General features: G+C 43.9%; 1 protein-coding gene across 39 annotated transcripts in view; it reads left to right on the top strand.

The window, feature by feature from the left end:
- Nucleotides 1-26,911, top strand: part of LOC100737821 (uncharacterized) — a 333,963-nt gene that overhangs the window by 170,807 nt on the left and 136,245 nt on the right. For 29 of the 39 annotated variants that reach the window (XM_085011547.1, XM_085011546.1, XM_085011544.1 and 26 more), the window contains exon 3: nucleotides 21,595-21,974. In XM_085011547.1, coding sequence (XP_084867673.1) covers nucleotides 21,595-21,974 — 380 coding nt within the window. Of the gene's footprint in view, nucleotides 1-21,594; nucleotides 22,035-26,911 lie in introns of those variants that run through there. The other 10 variants (XM_085011558.1, XM_085011561.1, XM_085011566.1 and 7 more) reach the window with 2 other exon arrangements.

Here is a 26,911-nt window from a genome sequence, read left to right on the forward strand (position 1 = left end):
ATATGTGCAGGGCTTTGACAGGCCTGATAAGAAAGGGAGCCAAGGAGTTCCCGCTGTGGTGCTATGGGTCAGGAATCCAACTGCAGTGATTCTGGTCACTATGGAGGTGTGGGTTCTGTCCCCGGCTGGATGCAGCGGGTTAAAGGCTCTGGCATTGCCATAGCTGCAGCGCAGGTCCCAGCTATGGCTCAGATTTAATCCCTGGCCCGGGAACTTCCACATGCTGCAGGTGCAGCCATAATATTTTAAAAGTCGGTGGGGGTGGGTGGGAGGGGCAGAGATGCGCACTTTCCTCACTGTACCTCTTTCTACCAGCTCTGATGCTTATTAGCTGCATGACTTTGGGCAGGTACTTGACCTTGCCATCCTGTTTCCTCATTGGTGAAATGAGGAAGGCATAGTAACAAAAATTAGATGAGGCAGCATATGTACCTCCAAGTACAGTCCCGCCCTCAGTAGCCATCCTATGATTGTTAACCCATCCCTTCTTTACTGCCTTGTCAAGACACTAAGACCCTTGCCTCTTCGTTACTCTAGCCTTGATATTAGCAACTGCTCTATCTCTGAGAATCCCCTGGACAGTTCTCATAATCAGAGGACTTCAGATTCATTTATCCAGCATCCCTTCTCTCCTTGAAGTGACAGCACCCCTTTACTTGCTGGGCTCTGCCCCCCTTTCTTCTGTGTGATTCTGGCGAGGCCACCAATTCAGCAGCACACTGGGCCTGGGCAGGCATAATTGCCTGGCCTCACTGATGGACCAGGGATGGGCATGTGGCTGAAGGTGGACTGCTAAGAACTTATATTGAGACGTTAGCAGGCTGGAGCTCTCTCCTTTTCGAGCGTGTGAAGCTGGGATGCGGTAGCTTTGAGTTGTCTTAGTCATGCCTCCTACTTACTGTAGGAGAAAGTATCTGCAGGAGCAAAGAGAAGCACAGTCAGAGAGCAAGCCCGCTAGAGCTAATTTTTGAGATCGTTGCTGTAGTCCTTAGTGTCCTGAAGCCCCTCTTAAACTTCCCAGTTACACGAGCCAGTACATTCTCCTTTTCTGCTTACGCCTTTGAGCTGACTTTCAACCATTTGTCACTGGAAGAACCTTGAGGGAAATAGGGACTCACTGTCCCCTCGTCAGGTGCTTGGGTGAGGCCTGGTTTAGGTCCCAGTGATGCCTTTGCTCACCCAGAGCCATTGGGCCATTGGAAGTGCTGCCACAGTGACGTACTATTTTCTCTTGCTCATCCTCTGCCAGAAAATATGCATGAGCTCCGTGGCCCACTTATCCTCTCTGATGTCTTACCTCCTGAGCTGCAGCATCAGCACAAACGCAGTGTACCTTACAACCCACTAGCACTGCTCCCACCCACGGCCCAGCACCTCCTATTAATCTCTGACTGGATACCACTTTAAAAGCATGCTCCATTTCCTATCACAAAACTGTTTAATTGGATTATAGATGCTTGCACTCAACAATTTCTTCATTGGTACAAACCACCATTGATGAGAGGAAATGTGCTCACTATCACAGCCCTGAGACAGAAAGTCCTCCGTCCTCAACTCTGTGTCCAAAGGTTCGCTCTCAGCCATGTCTAAAATCTGTAGCTGTGCAAGTGGGGCCATCCTAGCCTCTCCCTCCCCTTCCTATAGGATTACTTGGCCTTCACCTGGGGATCGATTCATCTGGAATTTCTCCAAGCCTCCTCTAGCCCATTTCCAAACTGAGCCTCACTTACAATTTGCCTGTGTTTTTCTGAACTGAATACATGGTTTCTAATTAAGACAGTTTCCAGGGATGGGCTGTGGCATCACATAGACGTGTGTCTAGATTTCAATGCTGGATTTCAATGCTGTCAATCATTGTTATGAGATTCTGGACAAGTCTCAGTTTTCTCATCTATAAAATGAGATAAAATGAGGTTTCCCAGGCAGGTCTGAGAGGAGGTTGAGATACATCTGGTTTGTGATCTTCGGCAACAGCTCCCTCCTCTTTGATCTATTTGCATCTACCGTTTCACGTCATGACTGGGTGCCTTTTGAGTCATGAGCAGGTAAATGTTTTTAACAACCACAAGTATGTATGTACATTAGTTCATTATAAGTTTGACTGATAAAAAAGATGGTTGGCAGACAGTCTACAGATGGTAATAAAAAATACAGTCCTCTATTATAAATGCCATAGAGCCAGTTGGATCTCGCAGAATGCTGTCACTGATATCTGGCTGGACTCTTCTATCCTTAGGTAACCTTAGTTGCATCGACAAGTATAATTCTTGTTGGCATGAATGTTGGTTGATATTTTTGTCCATGTTTACAAGTAAGAAGTATATTGTGAGCTGAAAGAGAGGATAGTTTTTGAATACTGGAAGAGTATTTCTTTAATTTTTGGCACCATTCACACTACAGACATGATGCATTTTAAAATTTCATTTGGGAGTTCCCGTCGTGGCTCAGTGGTTAACGAATCCGACTAGGAACCATGAGGTTGCAGGTTTGGTCCCTGCCCTTGCTCAGTGGATTAACGATCCGGCGTTGCTGTGAGCTGTGGTGTAGGTCACAGACGCGGCTCGGATCCTGCGTTGCTGTGGCTCTGGCATAGGCTGGTGGCTACAGCTCCGATTCGACCCCTAGCCTGGGAACCTCCATATGCCGCGGGAGCGGCCCAAAGAAATAGCAAAAAGACAATAAATAAATAAATAAATAAATAAATAAATAAATAAATAAAATTTCATTTGTATTATTAACATGGTCCCAAGTCTTTAGTCTAGCCCAGGGATCAAACCAATCACGGCCCTTGGGTTAATAAGGCTTGCTGCCTATTTTTCTAAAGAACATTTATAGGAACACTGCCAAGCTCCTTCATTTAGGTATTGTCTATGATTATTTTCACGATGCAAGAGAGGAGTTCAGTGGTTGTGTCAGGGACCATAAGGCCTACGAAGCCTAAAAGATCTACCACCCAGGCCTCTACAGAAAATGTTTGCTTACCCACCTTCTGTCTTGATAATCAATAAATTAATGAATAACTCAAAGCAATGAATTTGTAGTGTTTGTTGATTTCCATGGTATGAATACTCCCACCATGGCTAGTTGGTCCAAGCGCTAACTTGCTGTTACTGAAGGCAGAGTTGGAAGGAGATGTGGAGCCTCTATTACGTAGTAGCATCCTCGCTCTACAAGCAGAAACCATAGGGGTAAATAACCTCAAGAGCATAGACAATAGTAAAAAGTAGTAAAATAATTAAGAATGTTGAGTTTCGAATATACATTACTTTCTTTTAACAGCAAAGGAAGAAAGCAGCCGTCTTGAAAGAGAATTCTCCCTGAGGAGCAAGTGTCAGACTCTGGCCCAGAGCCTGAGAATCAAAGGGAAGAAGTGGGAGGGATTTTCAGGCAGCTTTTACTTTAATCCACTCCAGTCCAATCCAGCTACTCTGGCAGAAGGTGCATTTGCAACCTGCGCCAATCTCAACCTGAGAGACAATTCCTGGGAGGAGAGTTGCAGGGGGATGCTCTCGTGGAACTTTTGGGAACAGTGAGCGATGAGCGGATATGGCTAGGACACGGAGGGTATCTGCTACAGCCCTTTAAATGCAGGCTTTGCCCTCTGCTGCCTTCTCTGCTCATATTCAGCATGCTCCCCGTGCAATCTCATGTCCTTTGCGACCTCAGCGCCCAGCAGTATACAACTAATTACCAAATTCTTATCTCCAGCTACACCCTCCTTCTTGGGTTCCAGCACTCTTATCTCCCACTGTCTGCTGAGCTTCTCCACCTGAGTGTTCCAGAGGCATCTTGAAGGAAACACTTCCGAAGCTAAACTCATCACTCTTTTCTTCCCACTCCACCCTAAACCAGACGTTCCTTTTATGGTCTCATTCTTGGTGGAAGACAGCGTCATATTTTCATTCTCCCAAGTTAGAATCTTTGAGTCCTCTTTTTGCATTAGCCCTATGATTAGTCCTCCTGCCATTGAATTCTCCTGCTCCAACCCATCCTACCAGAACTATTTTCATACAATCTGCTCACATCAGTAAAAATTTTGTATTATTTTTATAAAAGACATAATTTGAGGTGTCTATCTTGAGCCTATTGATCCTTATAATTTACCCCTATACTCACAAAAATGGGCTGTAGAAGCTATATTATCCCAAGACTATCACCACCCCCATCATAATTCTTAATTAGACCAGTGGCATTAGTCAGGTTCTACTAGAGATTTCTTTTTTCTTTTTCTTTTTTTTTTTCCTTTTTGGTCTTTTTAGGGCCGCACTGGTGGCATACAGAAGTTCCCAGGGTAGGGGTCAAATCGGAGCTGTAGCTGCCAGCCTATGCCACAGCCACAGCAAATCCAGGTCGGCGCTGCATCTGTGGCCTACACCACACCACTGGATCCTTAACCTACTGAGGGAGGTCGGGGATCGAACCCGCAACCTCATTGTCCCTAGTCGGATTTGTTTCCACTGTGCCAGGACAGGAACTCCAGGTTCTAATAGAGATTTTGAAGTGGAGCTAAAAGTTCTTAAATAGAAAAGGTGTAACTGGAGCTGAGAGTGGTGATATTTCTCTTGCCATACTGATTGAAAAGACAGAAAACTGTTCTGCAGAGAAAGAAGAAAAAAGTTGTGATGGATATATTTTAACTGACCAGCATCTGATTGGGAAACCACCCTTCTCTCTTTCTCAGTCCCCATGGCTCAAGTGGAACAGGCTTCTGCCAAAGGACCACTCCCCTGGTTACAGTGATGGGTTCAGAGTTGCACACATGACTTGGGCCTGGCCAATCGGATTATTTTACTCCCTGGCTGCAGTGACTGTTTCAGGAATGGTTCTATGACCCAAAAGCCATCCCTTGAAGTTCAACTGGAACTTTCAAGCAAGAGGCTTCTTGACTGTGGTCCTTAGCTACATAGATGATTTAAAATGAGTATGGCCATCTTTACCTCCATGAAACCTTCTTGAAAATGAAACTGACAAAATAAAATGGAGCAAAATAGAGAGTGACAGGATCCTGATGATGTCCTTTGACTCCTGAATCTAGCAGTGCCTAAAGTGGTATTTACTCCTAGATTTCCCAGTTTTTTAAAAAAAGTTAACATATACATAATATAATATTTACCATTTAAACCACTTTTAAGTGTACAGTCCAGTGGCATTAAGTATATTCACATTATTGTGCAGCTATCACCACCATCCATCTGCACAACCTGTCTATCTTGCTGAGCTGAAGAGTAACTCCCCATTTCTCTTTCCCCCAGCCCCTGGCAACCACCATTCTATTTTCTGTCTCTATACATTTGACAACTCTAGGCACCTCATGTAAGTGGACTCATACAATATTTGTCCTTTTGTGAGTAGGTTATTTTACATGGCAAAATGTCTTAAAGCTAGTAAGAGCTGGTTCTTTGAGCAGAAAAACTAAATTAGTGAACTTTTAGCTAGACTTACCAATAAAAAAGGGGATTCAGATAAAGTTGGAAATGAAAGAAAAGCTACTACAATAGATACCACAGAAATACAAAGGATCATGAGACTATCGCGAATAATTATACAACAAATTAGACAACCTAGAAGAAATGGATAAATTACAGGAAACATAAAACCCACTGAAATTGAATCATATAGAAATAGAAAAGCAATCTACAGATTCAGTGCAATCCCTATCAAAATTCCAATGGCATTTTTCACAGAAATATTGTAATCCTAAAATTTGTATAGAACTACAGAAGACTCTGACTAACCAAAGCATCTCGAGAAAGAAGAACAAAGCTGGCAGCATCACACTTTCTGATTTCAAACTCTATTGTGAAGCTATAGAAATCAAAACAGTGTGATTCTGGCATAAAAAAAAAAACAGGCACATAGATCAATGGAACAGAATAGAGACCAGAAATAAAACTATGCATATATGGTCTATATACATATATATATGAATTCATCCGTCTTCCTTATCCATTCATTCATAGTGGACCCTTAGGTTGTTTCTCTGTCTTGGCTATTATAAACAGCAGTGCAGTGAACATAGGGGTGTATGTATCTTTTCAAGTTAGTGTTTTTGTTTTCAGACAAATACCTGAAAGTGGAATTGCCAGATCATATGATAGTTCTATTTTTAATTTTTTGAGGAACCTCCATACTATTTTCCACAGTTGCTGTGCCAATTTACATTCCCACAACAGTGCACAAGGGTTCCCTTTTCTCCACATCTTCATCAACACTTGTTATTTCTTGTCTTTTTGATAATGGCCATTCTAACAAGTCTAAGGTGATATCTCATTGTGGTTTTGATTTGCCTTTCCCTGGTAATTAATAATGTTGAGCACCTTTTCGTTTACCTGTTGGCCCTCTCTGTATCTTCTTTGGAAAAATGTCTATTTAGATCTGCCCATTTTACAATCAGATTGTTTGGTTTTTCCTGTTGAATGGTATGAGTTATTTATATACCTTGGATATTACCCCCTTATCAGATATATGATTTACAAATATCTTCTCCCATTCAGCAGGTTTATATTTTATTTTGTTGCTATCTAAATAATTAATGCTTGGGGGAAAAACTGTAATTGTAATGTATACATGTAAGGATAACATGACCCCCTTGCTGTACAGTGGGAAAATAAAAAAAAAATAATAATTAATGCACTGAGGGCTTTAAAAATTATTTATCATCTAAGTAAATTAAATATATTCTCTGAAAACTTTTAAAAATTATTTTTACTATTAATAAAAATTCAGAGTGAATTTCTGCCCAGTATAGACAGATTCAGTAAACATTTCCAAGAGTGGAAATCCAGATTTATGGTTCTTGACCATATTTGGTCAGATGTGGAATAGCATTTTCATGGCCTAACTTGTCCTTTGCAGTTTGTATTCTTTTAAGGATACTCAATGCACATTACTTGCTAATTATGTTGGATTATTCCGTAATCATACTCCTGGGTGAACTCAAGAAATGGTGGGTCATGACATTATGTGAAAATTCACCTTTCCTTGCTGTCTGGGATTTTCTCTTCCTTTTCCCGGATCCCTGCATCTGCCTCCCACTGATATATTTGAAAGATGTTTCAGCTGGACAGTCCAGCTAAATGATGCATTTGGTTAGTATGGTACCTTCTCAATGGGTAGCTTTAAATTTAGGTACTTTTATTCTTGTGGAATTTATAAAACCTCCTCAGAGTCCCCTCTGGCCTACCATGGCTTCTGAACGACTAGAGAATCTTTTGTCATTTGAAAAGTGTCATGTCTTTGATTTTTTCACCTAGTAGTCTTAATGTTCCTAAGTACAGACTGCTTTCTCCAAATTTCTCTGTACACCTAACTCTTTCTTTTTCTACAAAAGTAGCTTATTTATTTTGATAGTATAACATGCTCATTTTGGACAATTTGGAAAATTCAGAAAAGGGTAAAGAAGAAAAAGAGCATCGTTAATAATCCCACCATCCCATAATCAGAGATGGATTTTTGCTAAAATATTGGTATATTTGCTGTAGCTAAGATGCTGGTATATTTCTCTCCATTGTATTATTTTTTTCAAACAGCTTTATTGAGGTATAACTGACATAAAATAAGTTGCACATATTTAAGGTGCTCAATTTGATGAGTTTTAGCCTATTTGCACACTTGTGAAATCATCACTGCAATCAAGAAAGTGAGCATCGGAGTTCCCATCATGGCTCAGTAGTTAACAAATCCGGCTAGGAACCATGAGGTTACAGGTTCGATCCCTGGCCTTGCTCAGTGGGTTAAGGATCCGGTGTTGCCGTGATCTGTGGTGTGGGTTGCAGATGTGGCTCGGATCTAGCGTTGCTGTGGCTCTGGCGTAGGCCGGAGGCTACAACTCCAATTAGATCCCTAGCCTGGAAACCTCCATATGCCATGGGATTGGCCCTAGAAAAGGCAAAAAGACAAAACAGACAAGAAAGAAAGAAGGAAGGAAGGAAGGAAGGAAGGAAGGAAGGAAGGAAGGAAAGAAAGAAAGAAAGAAAATGAGCATCACACAAATTCTCCTGGTGCCGCCTTTGTAATCTCTCCCTTCTGATCCCCCCCTGCTCCCCATCCCCAGGTACCCATTTAGCTACTTTCTTTCCCTATGGATTACTTTGCATTTTCTGGAAACTAATGGAAGTAGAATCATACAGCATATACTTTTTTTGTTGGTTGGTTTGGTTTGGTTCTTTCACTCAGCATAATTACTTTGAGTTTCATCCCCGTTGTTATATGTTCATTCCTTTTTATTGATGAGGACTATTCCATAGCAGGGAGGTCCCAACTGTGTGGATGTGAGTCCTGATCTTTGGGGGTGTTTCCAGCTACTACAGATAAAGCTGCTGTGACTACTCATGTACAAGCCTTTGGGTAGACATATGCTTCCATCTCTCTTGGGTAATTACCTAAGAATGGAATGGCTGTGTCATATGGTAGATGTATTTTTGCCTTTTTTCCCCAGAACCTGGCAAAGTATCTTCCCAAGCAGTTGTGGTGTTTTCCATTCCCTCGAGCAGTGTGTGAGTCCTCCAGTCCATCCTCTGCCTCAACACTTGGTATAGTCCATCGTTTTCATTTTAAACATTCTAATGGCTGTGCAATGAGTATCCTATTGTAGTTTTAATTATCATTTCCCTAACAATGAACAATATTGGACATCTTTTCTTATTCTTATTGCCACTCATACATTTTCTTTGGTGAAGTATCTATGCAAATCTTTTGCATATTTCTTTTTTTTCTTTTTTTTTTTTTAGGGCCACACCTGCGGCATATGGAAATTCCCAGGCTAGGGGTCAAATCCGAACTATGGCTGCCAGCCTACGCCACAGCCACAGCAACGCCAGATCTGAGCCATGGCTATGACCTGCACCACAGCTCAAGGCAATGCTGGATCCTTAACCCGCTGAGCAAGGCCAGGGATCAAACCTGAATCTTCATGGATACTAGTCGGGTTCTGAACTGCTGAGCCACAATAGGAACTCCCCAAATCTTTTGCCTACTTTAAAACTGTGTTGTGTTTCTTCTTCTTATTGACCTGTGAGTGTATTTTATATATTCTGTATCCAAGTCCTTTGCTGGATAGGTTTGTTCGATACTTTCTCCTACTCTGTGGCTTACCTTTTCATGTTTGTAATAGTGGGTTTTCAAGTGCAAAAGATGTTAATTTTGGTGAAGTCCATTTTACTGATTTTTTTTTTTTTTTTTTACTTGATGGCTTGTACTTTTTGTGTCCTATTTAAGAAAATCTTCACTGTGGCCTGGATTCAATCCCTGGTCTGGGAACTGAGATCCCACATTAAGCCATTGCATGCCATAGCAAAAAAACAAAAAACAAAAAACCAACCAACCAACCAAACAAACAAACAAACAAAAAAAACCCCAGAAAACTTTGTTAAACCCGAAATCACAAGATTTTTCTTCTGTATGTCTTTTTAAGCTTTAGCTCTTACATTTTTATCTATGATTCATTTTTAGTTAATTTTTAATACATGCTGTGAGGTATGGACCAAGTTCATTTTTTAAATGCCTCTGATTTTCCATCTAGCATTTTGAATAATTTTATATCATCCATTGGTACATGTGCTAGGATGAACTTTGTCTCTCTGCTGTGTCAGTGAATAGTTGTGTGACCTTTTACAAGTCCCTCTGACTTTCTGCCTCTCACTTTACTAATCTGTAAAATGGGGATAATAGTGATTGGCCCTGTCTCTCTGACAGGGTTGTTCTAAAGATCAACTTGAGATAAGTAATACCGCTTATAATTTTTTTTTCTCTGAAAAGCTGGAAGCCTGGCAGGCCACCTCGATCCTTCCTTTACATCATTGTTACACTCAGGCACCTCTTAGGCATTTCTCAAATCTGTTGTCTCCTCACATCTCCAACTCCCACTGTCCTGTTCAGGCCAGACTCTTCTCATTGGGACCATTGCCATATCCTGCTACCTGGTCTGGTGCCTCCAGGCTTGCTGCCCTCAGACCCAACCTCTCTGCTACCTCCAGGGTGATCCATCAAACCTTGTTGTGTGATCTTCTGCTGACACTATCTCAACTGTAGGGTCAAGTCCAAGCTGTATGTCAGGCCCTCCATGCTCTGACCCAGTCCCCTGTAGCCTCATCTCCTGCTGCACCTTGCCTGATATTTTACCTGCTGGAACGCACTCCCCGAACCCCAATTCCCTCCACTCCCCCCAACACACACACGCGCACACACACACACACACACACACACACACACACACACACACACCCTATATTGCTTACCTCCGTGACTCTCGACTCCACGGTGGGATTTGCTCCTTCCCTGTGTTTCCTCTGTACTCTGGGCCCACCTCCATGCCCAGAGGGTCACGTTGCCTTACACATTGCATCGTAAGTACCATTCATGTCTCTTCCATCAAAATGTAAGCAGCTCAAGAAAAGGCACTGTTGCTTTATCCATTTTTTATTTCTTGACGTCCAGCATAGAGGCGCCCCCAGAGTAGAACCAAGAGTTATTTGAAGAACTAAACATGGTACCAGGAAAGGGATGACTGTTTTGGTAAAGAATTATAACAGGTTAGTGTAGAAATGGCTCTTGGAGATCATCCATGTTTGCCTTTCCCTGTCCAGATTAAGTGCTAGTGACTGTAAAACCTTTGCATCCTTATCTCTGGAATGGGGGAATGGCAAAGGAGAAAGGGCTGGAGTTAATCTAAGGCCTTAATATTTTGTGTTGGCACGCATCACTGGTGAGTCCTAAAACAAGAAGTTGGAGGTGGGAGGAAAGGTTATTAAGGACAGTATCTGAGGATGAGACTAAGAGCATCTTAGTGTCTCTCCATGAACTACCTCTTAAAAGGAAAAATAAACACTATAGAGCAGGTGCACAAGAATATGAATGTACTTGCTGTCACTGAACTATACACTTTAAAAATGTCTAAAATGATAACTCTTGTGTCGTGTAAATTTTACCACAATTTAAAAAATATTCAAAGGGGGAAACTATGCAATAGAAAAACTGGGCAATAAATACTTTACTGACATGATCAAAACTGACATCACCAGTAAAGGACAAATGCACATCTTGTGACTCCAGATGTGAGACCTGAGAAGGACCCACCAGCAGTTACATAGCATTCCAGCAAAAATGCACATCCTCAAACCAGCCATGAAGAGTCATCACACAGACCCAAATTAAGGGTCATGCTGTACGGTAACTGGCCTGAATTCATCAGGAAAGCATCAGTGTCATAAAAGATAAAGCCACACTGAAGGACTCTTGCAGATTAAAGGATGACTGAAAAGCTATGACAACTAAATGTAATCTATGTTCCCGGATTAGCTCCTGCACCAGGAAAAAGAAGTTTTTTTTCTTTTTCTTTTTTTTTTAAAGTAAAGGACCTTATTGGAACGACTGGTAAACACAGAATATAAACTATAAATTACACCAAAGGGTGAAACCATTGTTAAATTTCCTGAATTTGATAACTGTCCTGTGTATTGGAAGAGACTATCCTTGTTTTTAGGAAATACACACTGAAATATTTAGGGGCAAGTAGCATGGTATGTACAACCTACTCTCAAATAGTTTAGAAATAATAAAAGCTAATGATAAAAGCACATATGGCAAAATGTTAAGAATGGATGACTCTGTATGAAAGAAATGCAGGAGCCCTGTCTTCTGTTCTTGCAAACTTTTCTGTAAGTCTGAAAGTGTTGCAAAACAAAAATGTTTTCTGGGAGTTCCTGATGCCTAATGGTTAAGTACTTGGCATTGTTACTGCTGTGGCTCGGGTTTGATTCCTGGCCCAGGAACTCCTGCACGCTGCAGGCACAGCCATAACAACAACAACAACCAAGTTTTAAAAATTCTTTGGGGTTGATTCAGTAAATGTTGTTACATCCATACCAGGGCATAATTGGCAGTCATTAAAAATATATTTATTGGCATAGAAACAAGTTCATGATATATAATTGACTGAAGAAAGCAAAACTGCAATATGGTCTATTTTATTCAGAACAAAACAAAAAAATCTTCTTTTCTAAAAGGTAGTCTGAAAAGATCTGTACCAAGATGTTACTTCAGGTTATCTCTGAGTTACGGAATAAAGGGTAATTTAAATTCTCTCCTTTTTGTTTTTGCTATATTTTCGACTTTTTCTACAGTGCATGCATTAATTATGTAACAAAAATTATTTTAAAGTCACAATGAAACAAAAGACAAAAACGCCTTAAAGCTGCCCAAGTGCATGGACTGATGTTGGAAACCCTCTGAACTGGGTACCTGCCTTCTTCAGTGACCTCTCTCTGGGGCACAAGCTCGAGGTTCCTTCAACTTCCAGGAGCACACTGTGGTGAATTAAAAGGAGATAAACTCCTTGTCTTCCATCCTGTTTTCTCCAACTTTGCTTCTCTAGATAGAAAGCCCTCGGAGAGTTGTTGCTGTGTATGTGGTGTTCTAAATTGTTCTCCATGTGTTTAAGTACTTTCTGCTCTCTGGTCGATTTAAAATAGGTTTTGAAACTGCTGCTCCTCCGAGTCTCCTGGACTTTTCCATAAACGACTGGAAGGTGTATTTTGGGGACTTCGCAGAATGAATAACCACCTTCCTTAACTTCCATGCTCCCTTTTTCTCAGCAGGCCCAGGAACACTGCCTCCCTGGCCGGCTTAATTTTGAGGGCTTGAAAGATCTAACCATCACTTTTCAACGTTGCTTTCTTTGAAATCTCTCACCCAGAGAGCAAAGTCAGCAAAGACAAAAAGCCCATCCGTTGTGCTGTCATTAGTGTGTGGGGTCAGAGTCCCCTCTCATGCACTTGTTCTCTCCAGGGCCGTCGCTCGTGGTTGCCTCTGCCTCCGGATGTCCAAAAAAATCAGATCATCATCTACCACTTTTACCCTTTAAGATTGTGTTTTCCTGTGAATTAAGCATCATGTCACGGTCTTCTTATTTTTATTCAAAATGCTTTAATGAATTTGTTTCATGTCCTTCATTGTTGGGTCCTCATCAGACCCTTTAACATCCAGCTTCTGAGCACGGATTTAAAATTTTTTGCTTGTTATATATTGTGTCTCTTGAGGTATGTTGGGCTTTCTTGTCATCTTGACACTGATCTCCTGGAATGAACATCCTGGGAGAACACTGCTATAAAGAAATTGTTCTGCTCTGACAGCACATGACTTTCATTAGTGTTGCTGAGTTTGGGGACTCAGTGTATGCACTTTGAAAATTGCAGCAGTGATGGTCTGCCAGGCAGCTGGGTCTGGGCATCTTCCTAATGTGAACTGTTTCAGCTCATTGTATTAGTTTCTTATGTTTGGAGATAGGGAACGGAGTTTATATGTATAATTTTTTAAAAGGATATTGCCAAGTGGCAAGTAAACATAGCATGAGGCAAAGGCTTGCTTAGATGTTTATTCAATCTCACATCTTAACTCGACTTTAGTTCTAAGAAGTCATTCTTGTTACCTATGATATTATTTGTCCTTGAAAATAAAGCCAAACGTATTTAAAAGCAACACAAAACTAACCAAAGGAAAAACTCAGTGTTCTTCAGGTCATGATTTTTCCAACCACGAGGGGGTCAGAAAATATTTCTTCCTATTTTGATCTCAGCTGTCTCTCATCCCTTTCAGGAGCTTAGAAGTTTGCCAGTAAATTCATTTTTCTATGTAGTCATTTCCCTGGGGGTTGGAACAGTCTTCTTCCTTAACTACTTCAAAAGCTAGACCTAAAATGATACCCAGAGAGAAAGTGGAACAAGACCACAGGTAGAGCCATGCCAAGTGATTGGCAACCTGGGGTAGAAATCAAGCTGGAGAGCGTGGTGTTACAGTGAGAAGCCCGAGGTTTCATCAATAGCCTCAATGCCTGGCAGGTGGTGGAGGCCCCTGGCTCTGCTCGAGGTGCTGTTACTGTCAAAGACTGACTTGTGTGAGAGGCGGGGCCGGCCAGCCAGGAGGGCCCAGGTACTGCTCCTTTGAGCCCCTCCTTGTGTATCTCTGGAGCCACACGCTTTCCTCCCACTGCTGCCACCCAGCCCTACGCCCATCATCTCAGTCGCCTCCTCACCGGTACCTTTGCATCCACTCGTATCTTCACAGTCCATTCCCTAGAGGGCTAACCTTGTAGTGCAGACATGATCATGACTCTCCCTCCTCTTTAAACTTCCACTGCAGCTTCTCATTCTGTTAGACTAAAGTCTGATTTGTACAGGATCAGGCCCAGCCTTTCTATCCTGCCTCATCCACTACCCTCTCCTCTCCTGTCCTGTGGTCCAGCCACCGGGCCTTCCTGGCCTCCTCCCTTGGGTTCTTCGGAAACTCTACACTCTCACCTGCCTCCATCTGGTCCAGGCTCCTTGGTTACAGCATCTCTCACACACACATCCATCTCGCGCAGAGCACCTCCCCTCAGAGTGTGTTGACGTCCGTACCGTTGTCTCTCTTTGGTTAAGAATAAGCTCTGCCAGGGAGGAGAGCCTATGACTGCTGTATCGCCAGCACCGAACCCAGTGATGTGGTGAAGTCAGAAAACTTAGGATGAAGTCTAGATGGATTTAACCATTTTCTGAGAAAGAAGAGCTCTGCAAGCATGTAGGGTTGCATCATTGCCACAGTGGGATCAAGCAACTTCCATTGTACCTCTTGAGTAAATTCCTGTTGTTATGACAACGCAGCAATCATTAAATTCTATAATAAATTTCTGTGCAAATTGCATCAGCTCAGACTTACTCTGACTCGATTGCTGAACCCATCCTCTCACCTCTTTAAAGCATCCCTTGGTTCTTCCTTCAAGTTCCTAAAGTGTAACAGTCACCATGCCTCATCCACCCTGTCCTTTTCCTCCAGCTTTGCTCACCTGATTCTCACGTCCACTGCTTTTGAAGCCACTCAGAGGAGCAGCACAGTGACCTTTTCAGTAGCAGTCCCCCTGTGAGATCACCTTGTCCACACTCTGCTTGGCTCCCCAGGGAGCTGACACAAGGGGTCTTCCCCAAATAAAGGAAACGTTTGGCCCAAAGACAATGCAAGCTTCCACCCCTAGAGACCAAAGCTGCTTAAAAAGCTTACACAACCGACAAAAATAACAACAGAAATCTTTAAGTTGCAGAAATCAGCCAGAACATATGAGATATCCATTTCCCTGTAAGTCACAAAAATCCACTCAGGGCTGTGTTACCATCTTCATTTTAGAGATGAGGAAAACTGAGGCTCTGGGATGTCGCGTGACTCACTGAAGTCATTCAACAGCCGTGCCATGATGCAAATCCAGGTCTAATGACTTCAGCCCTTAACCACATTTTATATTGCAGGGCAAGGTCAACAGAAATAGCTGGCATGGGAATTGGCATACAGTTAATTCCAGTTAGTCCTTGGAAACCAAAATCATTCTGTAAATGCAGTATCCAAAGAGGCTTGGCTGAAGATAAATTAAGTATATAAAGGCACAGAGTATATTCCTAAGTGTTAATTTCATCACATTAATCTTTTAGCTTTATGCACACTCACATTTAGGGCATTTTCTCCCTAGGTCTGTATTTCTAAGTGTTTATATATTTCTCCTTTGTAACGGCATAACCTACTACCACCACCCAGGCAGGGGCCTCCTTGTGCTGTTTCCCTTCAGCTGCTCACGTGATGCTCCTTGAGGACTCAGCCTAGTCACGGGGCCACGCTGCCCGGCTTGTGCTTATTCTTAGTTTCGGGGAGTGTGGGGATGGACGTTCTGCTGGAATCCCGCCAGGGAGCTGACCGCAAGCCATGGCCCATCCTATACTCCGTATACCCAGTGGCAAACATAGCCTCCCCTTCTAAAAGGTGTATTTGTGCCGTATGCCCACTGGCCTCCTGCCGTCTGACAGGCCCTTCTCTCCAGACTCAGGAGGTGACAGGACTGTGTCCTCGCACAGACCCAGAGGCACTGGGTCTCTCCTGTGTCTACACCTCCTGCCTGGGGAGGCACCGAGGCAGGGCCTCAGCACTGGGGTCAGGCAGACCCTGTAGACCTGAGGAAGGAGGCAGGAGCTTGGGGGAGGGGGAATAAGATAAGAAGGAACCCAGCTGTTGGAATTGGGTGCAGAGTCAGTGTGAGGTCATGAACAATACTGGTCTGATTCTGAGCCATGACTGCCCCATAGTCTCCAAACCTGGGCTGGGGCTGAGTCTGGGGATGAGAAGGTTAGTGGAAAGGGCTGGAGTGACCGGCAGTGTTGACAGAGCCTGCCCTTTCTGGCTGTGTGCAGGCGAGCAACTTGCTTCACCTCTCTGGGCTGTTTCCTTATCCAAGGGGGTAGCCCCAGAGGAACACCTCCTATGCTAGGTGTGGGCATCCCAATCACCTGGGGCCTTGTTAGATCAGGATGCCCGGGCCCTCCGTGTACACTGATTCAGGAGGTCCTAAGGATGCTGGGGATCTGGACGTTTCGCAGGTTCCACAGGAGATTCTGATCCACAACCGTGTTGGAGAGTCCCAGTACTAGGGGAGCCCCAAGGGGGTCTCCCAACTCAGTCAACCCTTCATTCTAAAGTTTACTCACCATGTGTGAGAAAGCATAGAAAGTGGGCCTTTGCCTCACTCAGTTATTAGGCAGCATCCGAATCAGACACTCAATCAGTCTCTTGCTGCATCCTAAGAAATCATCAATTGAGAGCTTATTCAAAGCCCCTTGTTTTGTGTGTTAGGCTGGAACTCTGGGCTCAAGTTCACTCCCTTCTATGTTCTCTCCTGGACCAGCCCTCCCTCTCCCATTGTTTACCATCTCTCCCAGGGGTCACAAACCGGGAGGCCAGAAAGACAAATCCAGGCAGGCCACACATGAGTTTTATTTAGTCTGCCCAGTGTTAAGAAAACAAAATTCAACTAAGTAAATGTGAAGATCTAATTGGCTTTATTCAGCCCGTCTAGTTAAATAGAAGGGTGCTCTGAGGAGATGTACAAAATGGAAGGTTTTTACAGGCAGGAGGAGGGAGGGTCAAGAAGGTATCAGCAAAAGAGAAGGAAGGATTGTTTCAGTCTAAGCCACCTTCTTTGAGGGGAAGGGCAAGGCAGGGATCTTTATCACATAGATAACCTTGCTCCTGTAGAGGGACTTTTCTGACTGTTTCAAAGGTGACATCTCTAGGAGGGGTTGAAAGTGCAGTTAAGTCTTGGTTTGCTGTCTGAAGGCACAAATGACTCCATTTGAGGTGTGGTATTTCTTGTTTGTTTGTTTGTTTGTTTTCTTTTTTGGCCACCCCGAAGCATATGGAGTTCCCGGGCCAGGGATCAGATCTGAGCTGCAAGTGTGACCTAAGCTGCAGCTGCAGCAACGCCAGATCTTTAATCCACTGTGCCTAGGTGGGGATCAAACCTGTGTCCCAGTACTCCCAAGATGCTGCCAATCCTATTGTGCCACAGTGGGAACTCTTGGTATTTCTTTTTAAAGACAGTATTTTTTCAGTCTGAATTTACATGGGGTCATTTACTTTCCAGCTCACCATGGGGCTGCCACAGGGAGGGTGTTACACCAGCCAGTCTCCACCCCTCATACTCCCTGCCTAGTTCCCAGATGTTAGATCTGAGCTCAATTCCAATCTCCAAACCTCTTTCTGAGCATCAGACCCGTAGATCCAGTTGCCTCTTAGATAGATAATCCCGTTTGTGTACTTGATGGATGGCCTCACCTGCAGCTCAGAGCGAAATACATGTCAGTTGGGGGTGTTATTACCCCTACTGCTCCCCTCTTCCTAGTGTCTTGCAGGCATCCCAGCTCAACCTGTTCAAAGTGGAACTTATCACGTTCCTGTCTTTACCCCGAGGCTCTTCTCACGTTTCCTCTTTCCACAAATGATGTCATCATGAAGTCACCCAGCCTGGGAGTGATCTTGGGCCCTTTTGTCTCCTTCATTCTGATTTATCATCAGACCTTATCCAAAATCTCCTGATTCCATCTAGTTTTCTCTATCTCTGCTGTCACCATGGTCTTTGCCAGAACTACATAGTTGCCCGTTATTCTGCAGACGTGATTGTTTACATCTAACCTGTTGTTCAGTTCGAAGCCACGGTTTTACTAAATAAACTTGGTCTTACCTCTCCTGGCCCACAGCCTATGCAGTGCCTCCCCAGTGCCCCCAGTTTAAAATCCAAATTCCTTACCAAGACCCTCCCCAGCCTGGCCCCGGCCTCCTTACCAGACTCCTCTGGCAGTCTGTGTTCCAGCCATGGGGGGCTTGTGTGATCTCCGAAATGTGCCCTACTGACTCTGGCCTCTGGGCCATCACATATGCTGTTCTTCCCTCTGGAAGGCCCTTTCTCCTAATGTCATACATTTTTCCCTTAGCTCAGCCGTCACATCCTCAGAAAGTCTTCCTTATACCAAGGCTGGAGTCAGGCGCCCCGCTTCGAAGCTCCCAGAGCCCCTGCACTTTCCCTGCCTAGCATCCATCACCCTACATCATGATCGAATCCCCTCTAGACCAAGGCTACGAGAAGGGAGAGCCTGTCACCAGCTGGTAGTTCATGGCCCTCCCTTCCATGCCCAGCAGTGCACAGTGAGGGTTTGCTGGGGAAAGGAACAAAGGGACAGAAGAAGAAAAAAGCGTAAGGGGAGCCAAGCAGGAACACAACCAGCACCTTCTTCTTGCCAAAGGGAGGACAAGAGCAGACACACATTCCACCCTGCTGCTGCCCTGAAACTGAGAACTGCAGAGGAGAGGATTCTCTTATCCAGTGTTGTAGCTTCAGTATCTAAGAAAGGGCAGGTGTGGAATGAATGAATGAACATCCTGACCTAGACTATAACCACTGGTATAGCCAGCAGAGAACTACTGGTTTTGTCACAAGCCTCGAGCAACAACTTGACTTATTAGAGAGTGTATGTATATATAAATGCAGATAAAAATTAAAACCTCAGGAGTTCCCGTCGTGGCGCAGTGGTTAACGAATCCGACTAGGAACCATGAGGTTGCGGGTTCGGTCCCTGCCCTTGCTCAGTGGGTTAAGGATCTGGCGTTGCCGTGAGCTGTGGTGTAGGTTGCAGACACGGCTCGGATCCTGCGTTGCTGTGGCTCTGGCGTAGGCCGGTGGCTACAGCTCTGATTCAACCCCTAGCCTGGGAACCTCCATATGCCGCGGGAGCGGCCCAAGAAATAGCAACAACAACAACAGCAAAAAAGACAAAAAGACAAAAAAAAAAAATTAAAACCTCAAAAAAAGTAAAAAAAAAAAAAAAGAAAAGAAGAAGAAAAAATTCTCACTGAGTAACCCTATTGTTGCCACCAACCAAATCAGAAGGGTTATGAACTTACAAACAGGAGGCCTCTTGTCCCAACGTGATGAAGCTATCACTCAACACTGAAAGAGAATGCAATTCATTCACTGGACTGAGATTTTGGCTTCACCATCTAGAAAGGCAGAAGGGAGGAGAAAATGTGAATTTGGAGAGCCTGAAGTTTCGGCCTGGCCCACCGCTTCCTGCACACATGCCTTTGAGAAATTTGTTCAGCTCCCCCTGCTTTGCTTTCTTTCCTATAAAATGAGCAAAGTGAGACCTGCCTTGCAGGGTGGTTGTAAAGACTGAATTCAAAATGTAAGACACCCAGCACAGCCCTGGAGACCAGGTGCTCATCGATGACATCATTTAAAAGGACTCCAGCATTTTAATTATTTAAAGCTATCCTGGCTGCGCTCAGAGTTACAGGGAGTTCAGGAAACACTGGACTCCCAGTGGGAAGAGGCACCATGCCTTTCCTGTCGGTGCTTTAAAAGAATGAGGAGAAGGTGGCAGCAAAGAAGCAGAGGAGATGAAAACGAGGGAATGTGGCCCTCACTGGATCTTGGAGCCACACTGACGAGCAGGCTTTCCTTTTCCTGCTCCCTTGTCCTTCTCTCGGGTCCAGGAGGAAGGCTTCTCCGGGACGGCAGCCAGAAGCAGTATCCCAACGGCCAGAAGAGAGAGCCTTGCTTTGCCAGCCTGCAGTCTCTCCAGTGCTGTTTTAAAACATGACATCTATATTCAGATATTTAAAAAAATAACACTTCTTTTTAATTTCAAAGGCAAATCATGTTCATTCTGGGAAATTCATGCAAACAAAAGAAGAAAAAAAAGTATCCAAAATTCCATTGCTAGATAACTACCGAAACCATTTGGGAGTCTGTCCTTTCAAAGTTTTTTTTTTTTTAGGCGATAAGTACATAAACCAGTATGTTCGTATAACAACACATGAGATCGAACGGTACATAACTGTTCTGTAATGTGATCTTTTTCACTGAACAGCTTTCCATGTCAGTTAATGAACCTATCTAATGTCACTATGGGTGACATCAGTGGGTGTTCAGGGTAGCTGGCCACAGGCACCCACAGTGCCCCCCTCCCCCGGGTGGAGACTTGTAGCTTGTTTCCATGAACAGGAATTCAGGGAACTGCTTTGTCGTCAAACCTTTATACAAACCACAATTGTTCCCTCACAGTAAATTTTCACATTCAATCTTAATTTTCTCAAAAAAAAAAGAAGACGACAGTAAGGCAACGTGATTAAAATATTTAAATCATAAGTAGGCCTCTTTAGAGAGGAGGAGTGAGGCTATAACGCACCCTTAGGCTTATTTCCTATTCTGTTCAACCTCCACTTTTATCTCAAGCCCAGCCTTATTTCTAGTCACCAAATCTGATAGCAAAATTCAACCCGTTCTTAAAGAAATTAAAATCTAGTAGCAAAAATAAGAGACAAAATAACTCTCCCAGGAGTTCCTGTTGTAGCTCAGTGGGTTACAAACCTGACTAGTATCCATGAGAATGCAGGTTTGATCCTTGGCTTCACTCAGTAGGTTAAAGATCCCACATTGCCACAAGCTGCAAACTGTCGTGTGGGTCACAGATGCCACTCGGATCTGCTGTGGCTGTGGCTGTGGTGTAGGCCAGCAGTTGCAGCTCCTATTTGACTCCCAAGTGTGGCCCTAAAAACAAAAACAAACAACCAAAAAAACCTCTCTCATTTACACAGAAGTACCTGAATTTTCACCATGAGAGGTAAGGACAGGGTAGACACAATAATATTAATAATAGTTTTTTAGTGAGAACTTACCGTATCTGTGAACCATTTGTTTGTTTGTTTATTTGTTTTTGTCTTTTAGGACCACACCTGCGGCATACGGAGGTTCCCAGGCTAGGGGTCCAGTCAGAGCTGTAGCTGCCTGCCTACCCCACAGCCACAGCAATGCTAGATCCGACCCACATCTGCGACCTACACCGACGCAGCTCACGGCAACGCCAGATCCTTAACCCACTGAGCAAGGCCAGGGATTGAACCCTCAACTTCTTGGTTCCTAGTCGAATTTGTTTCCGCTGAGCCATGACAGGAACTCCCACTGTGAACTGTTAATATGTTAAATGCTATACTGCATTAGATGACACTTGCCATTTAATTCTCAGCCTAGGAGGTAGGTACTGGGGTTGTGAACATTACATTATTGTGAAAATTGGGGTACAGAGAAGCTAAGTAACTTGCCCAAGGTCACCCAGCTAGTGGATGGGGGAGCTGCAATGTGATTTCAGGCCATTGGAAGCTGAGTCCCACACCTGGGGACTGAACCACATTGTCATTGGGCTGGGGGAGAGCATCCTGGGGACCCTGACTAAGCACGGTGATGTAACTTTCCAGGTACTGTGGCCTGAAAACGGGCTTGCGCACGTCCCCCACGGTGGGCTTCATGGTGACCAATCAGTGCACCTTCCACACACCGGTGGGCTTTCCGCAGATCCCGGTGGCTGCGCTCGCCGTGGACAAAGTGGGTCGCTCCAGCGTGCATTACCGCCTGGCTCTGTTTCCCCCCAAGCCCGCCGGAGACCTGCCTGCTGTTGAGCACCGGGACTTCAGTGATGGCTTTTTCTTCGGCCACCCCAGGCTGGCACAGTTCGCCGCTTTGGCCTGTACCACTGGATCCGCAGTCCACGTCTTTGTGAATCCAGCCACCGGCAAGCCCACTGGCCTTCCTGAGGACTTCCGCCCCGGCCTCCTGCGCCTGGTGACCCAGCTCCCGAGTGAGTGCCTGCGCCCCGAGTCACCCCTGCCTGAAAATAAAGTTTAGAGTATTCGCTAAACAATCTCTTTTCTAAAAAATCGAAATATAATTGATTGATTGATGATATTGTGCTAGTTTCAGGTGTACAGCAAAGTGATTCAGTTATATATATATATTATTTTCAGATTATTTTCCATTATAGGTCATTACAAGATATTGGCTATAATTCCCTGTGCTCTACAGTAAACCCTGTTACTTATCTATTTTACCTATAGTAGTATGTATCTGTTAATCCTATAATCCTATTTTATCCCTGCCCCATCCCTTTCTCCTTTGGTTACGAAAAGTTTGTTTTCTATGTCTGTGAGTCTGTTTCTATTTTGTAAACAGATTCATTTGTATTATTACTATTATTTTATTTATGTATTTATTTTTAGGGCAGCACCCGAGGCATATGGAAGTTCCCAGGCAGGGGGTCAGATTGGAACTACAGCCACTGGCTTATGCCACAGCCACAGCCACAGCAATGCAGGATCCGAGCCACATCCATGACCTACACCACAGCTCACAGCAATGCTGGATTCTTAACCCACTGGGCCAGGCCAGGGGTCGAACCCGAGTCCTCCTGGATACTAGCCAGGCTTGTTTCCACTGAGCCATAACTGGAACTCCTGTTTTATTTTTTAGATTCTATATATAAGTGATATCATATAATATGATATTATAATGTCATATAATAGTTCCCTTTCTCTGTCTAACTTACTTCACTGATATTCTCTAAGTTCATCCATGTTGCTGCAAATGGCAATATTTCTTTCTCTAAATGATTGCTCTTTATTACTTAGCATGTGTTCTATACCCTTTAAGAGAGTCACCCAGCTCCACTGATGAAGCATCAGGCCTGGGGCAAAGTGCTTCACATTCAGGGTCTTGTGGAGACTCAACAACCACCTAGGCAGGCTGGTGCTGCTCTTACCTCCTTTTACAGAGAAGGGAAAGGAGGTTTGCCGAATGGAAGTAGTTGGCCTATAGTCATTCAGCTAGTGGGTGGATCTAACTCTAAAGTCACCTGGAGGTGCTCTCTATGGGGTTCTTTCTTTACCTCCAGTATCTTAGCAGCTCAGCCACAACACATTCTCTGGTTTATCACCAATCTGCTATGAGTCATTAAAAATCCTCAGCTTCTTATAGTTAATAACCACATGAACTTTTTTTTTAAAGATGTGAATTTCAAAAAAAAAAACCCCACTTTTCTTTCATGTATTTAAAACAAAAAAACACACCTTTGACAATTTTCTGATAAATGAAAACCTCTATCAGTCACTAATGCCATGCATTGAAATCTAAAAGTAACCACAGATAAATAAAATCTTTGATGCTGAAATATGTAAAGGACCCTACTTTGGTGTAATAATAAAAATGGTTACCCAGCAACATGGATGGAACTAGAGAGTCCCATACTCAGTGAAGTAAGCCAGAAAGAGAAAGGCAAATACCATATGATATCACTTATTTGTGGCATATAAAATGTGGCATAGATGATCCTATCTGCAAACCAGAAACAGATCACGGCCAAGGAGGGCAGACTTGTGGATGCCAGAGAGGAGGGGGAGGAAGTAGGATGAGACAGGCAGTTCAGGGTTTTTGGATGCAAACTCTTAGAATTGGAATGGATGGGCAGTGGGGCCCTACTGTACAGCACAGGGACTGTATGTGATTGGGTCACTTTGCTGTACAACAGAAGTTGAAGAAACATTGTAAATCAGTTGTCCTTTAATTTAAAAAAAAAAGTGGTTGCCATTTCCTGAGCACTGATCACACACAGTGCTTTACGGTTGTTACCTTAATTCATCCTTATTTCTCTTCTATAAGGTAGGAATTGTTGCCATTTTTCAGTTGAGAATGTTGAGTCTTTAAAGAGAACTGGAGTCGGGGAAGGTGCTTGAGTCTCACTCTGCCTCAATCCAGAGAAAGGGAAAAGCACAGGCTTAATCCCTCTGGACCTCAGTTTCCTCCTCGGAAGATATAACCTTTCCCAGTTGGGTCCCTGAGTGTTTTTTGAATGTACAGAGACTATGATCTGCTCTTGAATTGAGTTCCAAATCCCTGCCACATACCCCTAACTTTGGAATAGCCTCACCAGATACAAACATTAAAAACTATTCCTTTGTTATTTAATCCATTCAGTTTCACCCAGTAATAGATCAATTTTCAGGTTTAAAACACATCACACAAGAATTCTAAATCTCCGGCAAGACCATTAACCAGCAGCCTGGTGCTGGTAGACATTGATCTTCCTGACCTCTGACATTTGACCTTCTCGGGAAGGTCATCGGGAAAAAGTCCTTTTTTGTGCCTCACGTTTCAGTCCTTGGAGTTGTTGCATGTGCATTACTCACCTCATCTTTGCAACTACCCTGAGAGCTGGGTATTATCATTGTCGTTATTGTCCCTTGTATGGTCAGAACAGGCTTTTTGGGAGAAAGCTGACCTGCTGAGATCACAGGATGCCTGGGTGGCAGAGCTCGACCTCCAATCCAGCCAGGCTTTTTGACCTGTCTTTCCATGCTGCCAGCTCTGCATCTCATCCCAGTGATCTTAAGTTTTCAAATTACACCCCGTGTTGCTGTCAATTTTAAAAATTGGAGTAATTCTAACTGTGGTTTCACTAAGGGGCTCTTTAATTGGAGGCAACATAGTGAAGTAAGAGGATGGGGTCCTCTGCTATAGAAATGGGGATTTGTATCCCGGATCTGCCATTTCTGTACAGGGAAACCACATGTTCCAGTGTGACCAGGACAGTTCTGATTGTCCCAGCGTTATGGCAGGCTCACCCAGAACTCTTGTGAGCCCAAGTGGGAGTAAGAAGGGGAAATGATCAATGGGTCACTCGACCACTTTTCCTCCTACCACAGGACTCCATGTACGCGTGTGGATACCTCAGCCTGCATGTTCAAACAGAGTCCCCCAGCTGGCCCTTGGGTCCTTTGGGCCTAGGCGTGTGCACATCTGGCTTTGTCTGCCCTTTGCAAGAGGCACTTGTGGGGTGCACACACAGGCTCTGAAAGAGGCTTGAGGTTACCTGGGCAGGGAATTCTGAGGTGCTACAGGAACTTGGAGCATGGTCCAGAAGCAGAGGCTTTAAGTGGGCAAAACCCTTTGGCCCATGGACTCCTCAACCCGGGAGGAGGAGGAAGATCCTAGCCAGAGGAGGAACAGAGAGGGTCTGTAAATCCCAAAGTGGTCGGTGCAGCTCGCTCAGGATTTAGGGAGGTACTGATTAAAACTGCTCCCTTTCATTGGCAATGGTATCCTGGTTTGGTCAATCCATCATGTGAGTTGTAACTTATATAACGTATGTAACTTTGGGCATTATTTCCCTCTAGAATTCCCTTATCTTTAAAACAGAAAAAATAGAAAGTAGTTACCGCTGGTTACCAGGAGTGCCACTCACCAGGGTTTTCAACACCTCTACCCCTCACCCCAAGCCACAGTAGGATTGTACTTCCTGTTCCCTTGAAGCTAGATGAGCCCACGTGATTTGCTTTGACCAGTGAAAGTGAGCAAGGACGACACGGGTCACTTTCAGGAGTGACCACATCTGCTTGCCAATGCTTGACGCCCCCAGTGGCCACGGGTGGATGTGCAGATGCCCCGCTGGACCCCACACCACAGCGGCTGTGGACAGTCGCCTAGAACCGTGGCAGATTTTGATAAAGCAAACATTAAACCTCTGTTGCTTTAAACCATTGAGATGGGAGGGTTGTTTGTTATCGCAGCTTAACCCAGCTTATCCTCGTTTTAACGAGTATCAACCCCAGAAGGCTGTTGTGAGGGTTAAATGGTTAGTGTAGGTAAGTCCTTGGCATAGCGCCTGGTAGAGCTATTAGTAAGTGCTTGTCGCTCCCACTGCACAAATATCGCCGAGGCAGGGAAATAACCAAGCCTTACATTCATTTTCCTCAGTGTGCTCTGTGGGGAATTGGACCCTGTTTTCTATTTTATATGAAAAAAAATTACAAAGGTACTTCAAACACATGGGATGATGGGATGCCTTCTACCTAGGGTGTGTTTCCCCAGCCCTGGACCTTGGAACTGACCAGAATTGAGAGTGCAGATGGATTCTTGGAAATACTTCCAAGTGCATGTAAATCTCATGAGTTTAAGTGCCGATGACACAGTCTTTCCACTGTTCAGATTTTTAATGCTCCATCGTGAGCCAAAGTGGTGGATGTTACGGCACTCATGGTTTTTAGTGGGAAATTCTAGCACTATAAATTTGTTTGAAGACTACAGAGAGCCAAGTCTTAGTTGCATGTACTTGGAGGAAGCTGGATTTTACTATAAAAGTGGCAAAATAAATCTAGGAAGACTTAAACAAAAAAATCCAGTCAGCCATTCACCACTTCACTCCACAAGATGTTTTTGCTGAGCTGCTAACAAGTAGCTGCATAGCTATTGTTTGCTGGGCACTTCTGAGCAGATATGACTACAGCATTTGCTAACAAGGAACAAGTACAGTAATCCAAGCAGGTGAAGAAAACCTTCGGGTGTGCAGATTTTCCAACTACATCTTTGTTACACTCGAATTCATTCAAAAATCTACAGTAAGAGACATGCGGTACAAAATATGTGTTCATGTTTTGCTTGGACAGATTTTGGCTCCGAGCAATTAATGCTTTCAGTCACATTAAGCATATAAATAATGCTTTGTGACATTACAGTATTTCCCATTACAGATCAATTTTGTAGCATTCGTTCATAATCAGACTTGAAATGTTACCTAGAAACAAAATATGTTTTCCTTGAAACAGTCAGACCCCATTAGAAGTCTCAGGCTTTACAAATCACCATGTTAACAGTTATGTCCCCTAGCTAAGGTTTTCTTTCCTTAAATAGTGTTAAATTCAGCCCCAGAAGCACTAGTCTCTTTGAGGGTTCTCTTCTTATGTGCAC

The sequence above is a fragment of the Sus scrofa genome, chromosome 2 (genome assembly GCF_054392235.1).
Source record: "Sus scrofa isolate SSC_HxYL_T2T_F1_AM1 chromosome 2, Sscrofa_HxYL_maternal_Yorkshire_Landrace_v2.0, whole genome shotgun sequence".
In the NCBI taxonomy this organism is placed as follows: Eukaryota; Metazoa; Chordata; class Mammalia; order Artiodactyla; family Suidae; genus Sus; species Sus scrofa.